The 5,466-nt window shown below is 54.2% G+C and overlaps 1 protein-coding gene across 1 annotated transcript in view; it reads left to right on the forward strand.

Moving 5' to 3' along the window:
• Nucleotides 1–5,251, forward strand: part of LOC122547771 (pleckstrin homology domain-containing family G member 4B-like) — a gene marked incomplete at its 3' end in the record, with an annotated part of 6,873 nt that extends 1,622 nt beyond the window's left edge. The window contains exons 2-4 of the mRNA XM_043686354.1: nt 212–305; nt 3,584–3,670; nt 5,135–5,251. Coding sequence (XP_043542289.1) covers nt 212–305; nt 3,584–3,670; nt 5,135–5,251 — 298 coding nt within the window. The remainder of the gene's footprint in view (nt 1–211; nt 306–3,583; nt 3,671–5,134) is intronic.
• Between the last annotated feature and the right edge of the window lie 215 nt (nt 5,252–5,466).

The following is a 5,466-nucleotide window of genomic DNA, read 5'->3' on the forward strand; positions in this document are numbered from 1 at the left end:
TGTCTCCGCCTGTCACTGTCTCTCTCTCTCTCTCTCTCTCTCTTTCTCTCCCATTCAGCCCAGCCCTCCTCCTGTCCTGCGCTCCTCACTTCCTCTCCATCCAACCCCCTCGCCCTCCACCCTCCTGTACACCCTTGCCTTTCGCAAATCCTGCATTCTCATAGCGCCCCTTTTATTTTTGTTGTTGTTGCTGCTGTTGGTGTTCCTGCAGAAAAGAGGTGCAGATGGCGGGCTTCCGGCTCCTGATCGATGCCCGTGCGAGCCAGCCTGCCGCGGCCCTGGGGGGAGCCCTCCACATCTTCCAGGTGAGTGCCGCCGGCACAACTGGCCGCGTGTCTACGGTTCCGCGTCCCCGTGAGCAAGGTTTGTGGCTCACCTCAGAGGCCCGCGGAGTGGGGTGGGGGGGGGGTGATGCCACAGTGCTAACGTGCTTAACCCTTCCTTCCCTGGGATCCCCTTGGGTTCTATTCCAGTGACGCAGGCACAGTCCAGCCCTACCCAGGGGGACAGACCAGGCTCCCAGTCAGTCAGCAGACGAGCGGGGAATGTCCAGGGATGGGGGTGCGGTGGACAAGATGCCGCAGTGCTAATGAGCTGGCAACGCGGAGATCAGTAACGGAAACACCGCGGCAGGACCTGAGGCCGGTCCCCGAACACGGCGCTTCTCGTTTTGAATGGGAGAGGAGCGGGCTCAGGTCTTTGCACCAGCGCTGTTTTCAGAGGAAGCATGAATGGATGGCTGGCGCCTCTATGGTTCCCGTTAAGGTATCTGAAACCGGAAATGCCGAGAGTAGACCGGCACAGGAGCGGCTTTGAGTCTTCTGGATTGTTCTGTGCAGGCAGGCGGCCCTTTTGGAAAGGGAAGGCACCCCTTTGGATTGGGTCTGTCGGATGCACTTGTGGAACTGTCCTTCAGTAAGGGCGCTCTCTCAGGAGAGGGAATGTGCAACGCGGGACTATTAAGACAGACGTGCCTGTGTTCAGGGATGCATTCGGACTGTTAGAGCTGTCAAAGGGACCTGTCAAAACCGTCAAGGCGTTTTAAAACTCCGCTCCTTGTAGAAAATTCTGGAAAGAGTTTCAACAAAGAAGCCATTTGTTATCTGTTTCAATCCGTCTGTTGACGTCAGCCTGAGCCTTTTCTGTTCCTGAATTAGTGCACCATGACCGACTTCACATGAATCCACGATCAAGGCCTCTCGCTTGCCACAAAGACATGGATTCCGATGCTCCGTGTGAGAGTTTACCGATGTCACGAGCGGACTGGAAAGGGTGCAGGCATAGTCGTGCCCCACTGTTTACACCGGTTGTCACACGTCTGTAAGAAACCCCCGTGGAGCCACATGGAACCCCAATTTGCCAGACTGACAAAAAGCGTCAGGTTTCTTGAGGAGCAGTAACAATACCTTCACTCGAACAGTTGTAATGTTAAAGAAAAAGCAAAGGAACAGATTTTTAAATTTAGAATCCCCACCGTGTGGAAGCAGGCCGTTCGGCACATTGAATCCACACCAACCCTCTAAAGGGCATCCCACCCAGCCCAGGCTCACTCTCTCTCTGACCAGCCCCTGAGAAAAAGAACAGGAAATGGCATTGCCGCAGGAAATGACGTCACCGCAGGAAATGACATCACCAAACCTAGGAAACTCAAAACTTACAAATAGGAAGCGGGCTACACCCACCAGTGTTTCATCCGGAGGCTCACTGACGATGTTAACCTCGTACGGTGACGAAACGTCTGAAAACGAACCTTCCAGCTCAGCGAGCAATCCTAAATCCAGAACATCGACCTGAGCTACAAATCTTCTCAAAACTCGCTTTATCTGTCACTCTCTCTCACTCTCTCTCACTCTCTCACTCTCTCTCTGTCTCTCTCATTCTCTCAGACACACACGCACACAAAATCTCTGTATTTCCCACAACCAACCCACCCAACCTGCGTATGGGTAATTTATCACGGCCAGTCCACCTTGGTTTTCCACGAGTGGGAGGAAACCCATGTAGACACGGGCGGGGAGGGGGGGAGTGGGGGGGGAATGTGCGAACTCCAAGCAGACAGTCGCCCGAAGCTGGGATCGAACCTGGGTCGCTGCACCTTGAGATAGCAGTCTTAGCCGCCCCATTTGTGCAACTTAGACGATACCCCCTTCAAACCCCAAATACACGCACACGTTAAGATGGACCAAAGAAAGACACTTTGAAACAAACATTGTTGGTTGGAAAGAACGCAGAAAGGGTGACCAAAATTCTGAATATCAAAAAGTCCAGATCACAAGGTGGAAAATCTCGCAGACCGTTAGATGTTTGTAATGTTGCTGTCTTTACAGTGAAGTTAGTCCCACAGTTTGATGCCTGAACTCAGGTATTTTCTCTGTATGAGCTCTTTCTTTTGATCTTTCTGGGCAGTTTCTGCCTTTTCCCCACGTGGATAGAGAGAGAGAGAGAGAGAGAGGGAGGGATTCTTTCTGTCTGCGGTCTCTGGATGTTTCCCACACAGTTTTGACATCTCCGTCCTGGTGCCTCCAAACAAGGAAGCCATGTTGTACTGCACCGGTCTGGCAGCAGTGTAAACACCGCTAACAATGAGTTGCAGCATCCGACTTTTCTGCAGTGATTCCTCCTTGCCTTCAAAACGGGGCACGATCTGAAACACGGAAAGAGAAAGCGATGCGCTGTGTCGACTTCAGGTTTAACTGTTACTTGTAATGTTTGTCTCAGTAAGGTGACCGTGAAACCGTGTTGTAAAATCCTGCCTGATTTGCTGGTGTCCCTTTAAGGCAGGAGATTTGGACGTCAGAAAGCATTTGACATGGTCCCACGGGTTAACACATCAGAAAGGTTTGGGACTGATGGGCCCTCAGCGGCATCGAATAGCCATCGGCGAAAAGACAAGACGCAGAGGGGAGGTATAAATGGGCACTTCTCCAACTGGAGAGGAATGGAAGGTGGCGTTCCTCAGGCCTCAGTGTCGGGAACGCTGCTTTCTGTCATTCATTTAAATGGTTTGGAGATGGGCAAAAGCTCTAAATTTGCAGAAGGTACTACGCCAGGGGGAACAGTGAGTTGTGATGGTGCGACTCCAAGGACAACTCGGTCAAAGGGGCAGATGGATTTCAGTGCGGAGTAATGTGAGGCGATGCATTTTGGTGGGAGAGACATGGAGGGGGACACTACAGGGTTCAATGGTGCAACACTGAGAGGGGAACAGGCGCAGAGAGACCTTGTGGTACATGTACATAGTTCTCTGGAGGTGGACAGGTAAGTTGAAACAGTGGTTAAGAAGGCGTGTGGGAACCTTGCGTTGACAAATAGAGGCTTAGGTTATACAAGCAAGGAAGTGATGCTACACCTCCTCCCATCATTGGTCAGATCAGTATTACAGCCGAAAGTGTGTTGCAGCAGGTCAGGCAGCATCCAAGGAGCAGGAGAATCGACGTTTCGGGCCTGAGCCCTTCTTCAGGTTCAGTTCGGGGCACCTTATTGAAGGAAGGAGGTTAGAGTTAAACACTGACGTGGTGTTACTGTTCAGGCATGCCTGTCTCACCTTACCCCACTTTCTCCACCCCCTCCCCCCCTTCAACAGAAAACCGTTCCTGGTGGGATTCACTCTGTCCTGGTGCTGGCTGCCAAGGAGTCCTCTGGCAATGTGGAGGTGCTGACCGGCGTGCAGGTACATCTGGACCCCAGGCATTTCATCCTCGGGTTAGGGGGGTGGGTAGAGGCACCGCAAACAGCACGTTTAATGACCTGGCTCACTCTGTTCCAGTCCGTCAGAACCTGCAGAGCGGCGCGGTGGTTCAGCGGTCAGCGCTACTGCCTCGCTGGCGCCAGAGTGACCCAGGTTCGATTTCCAGCCTCAAGAGACCATGCGAACCCCGCACAGACAGTCTCCCCCTCGTGTCTGCGTGGGTTTCCTCCGGGTGCTCCGATTTCCAAGTGCAGTCCAAAGGTGTGCAGGTTAGGGTGGATTGGCCATGTTAAATTACCCATAGTGCCCAGGGATGTGCAGGTTAGGGTGGATTGGCCATGCTACGTTACCCATAGTGCCCAAGGATGTGCAGGTTAAGGTGGATTTGCCATGCTAAGTTACCCATAGTGCCCAGGGATGTGCAGGTTAGGGTGGATTGGCCATGCTAAATTACCCATAGTGCCCAGGGGCGTGCAGGCTTGGTGGGTGTTTAAACCTCCACGACGGGAGTAGCGGTGGGTCTGGGTGGGATTCCCTTCGGTAGGTCGGTTCAGACCCGATGGGCCGAACGGCCTCTGCCTGCACCGTCGGGGATTCTCTCTCCTTTCTGTGAGACAGAGTAGATCCTGTGCTGGGGCGTACGGGCCGTGCGGGGTCTGGCGAAGGGGCGGGCGGAGCTATCGGGATTGTCCAGGTGCGGTCTTGTTGGGCCCAAGTCATCGCCCATCAGAGGTTTCATCATTGGTGCTCCCAGCCCGGGGTGGGAGCAGCACCCCAGCACGCCCCCCCGCCCCCCCCCCCCCTTCCCCCATTAACCATTCGTCCTGTCAGGGTTTGATGTCTGAGGTGGGGAGGGTGCAGCTCCCTGTCGATGCTCAGGGACAGCGCACAAGCTGAGATGCCGAGCGTGAGAGAAACTGATGTGTCCGCCACGGCGTCAGAGGAGGAAAAAAAAGGCTGCTCAGCCGTTACGTCCGCGCTGTGCTCTCCGAATGGCCTCTCGATTGTTTGAGCTCCTCTGGGAGCTCTGTGGGGGGGGGGGAAACTGGCATCCCGAAAGCGCCGAGAGGGGCCATCCGGCCTGTCGATTCGAAGCTGGCCCTCCCAGAGGAACCCCGGCCAGCTCCACCCCTCTCCCCGTAATGGTTCCAATGGTTAACTCCCTCCAGGCCTGCAAATCCCTGCACACGATGGGATAACTTGGCAAGGCCAGTCCACCCGAACCTGTGCAGAGGGAGCTTTACTCTGTATCTAACCCCGTGCTGTCCCTGTCCCTGGGATGGGGGGGACAGTGTTGAGGGAGCTTTACTCTGTATCTAACCCCGTGCTGTCCCTGTCCCTGGGAGTGTAGGATGGGGGGGGGAGGGGACAGTGTAGAGGACAGTATGGGATTTGAGGTGATGGAGGGAGCTCACTAACACTGCTGTGTTCCCATCCCGGCTACAGACAGAGACACTGCCATCCATCCGGGCCTTGCACAAGTACGTTGAGCCTGCCCAGTTGACTCAAATCTTTGCCGGAAGCTTTCTGTACAGCAATGAAAAGTGGGTTCGCTATCGACTGGTGAGTATCGTGTGTGATCCCTGAATTTGGATGTGGAAAGCTGAATCATCCACACACACACTCGCGCTCTCTCTCCCTCTCTCTCCCTCTCTCCTTATCTGATATAGTCTTTCTGTGTCTCGCGCTCTCTCTCACACACACACACACACACACACACACTCTCTCTTTCTCTCTCTCTCTCTCCCTTTCCCTCTTTCACACACACACAGTCTCTC

Source organism: Chiloscyllium plagiosum, unplaced genomic scaffold (genome assembly GCF_004010195.1).
Source record: "Chiloscyllium plagiosum isolate BGI_BamShark_2017 unplaced genomic scaffold, ASM401019v2 scaf_2972, whole genome shotgun sequence".
Lineage (NCBI taxonomy): Eukaryota > Metazoa > Chordata > Chondrichthyes > Orectolobiformes > Hemiscylliidae > Chiloscyllium > Chiloscyllium plagiosum.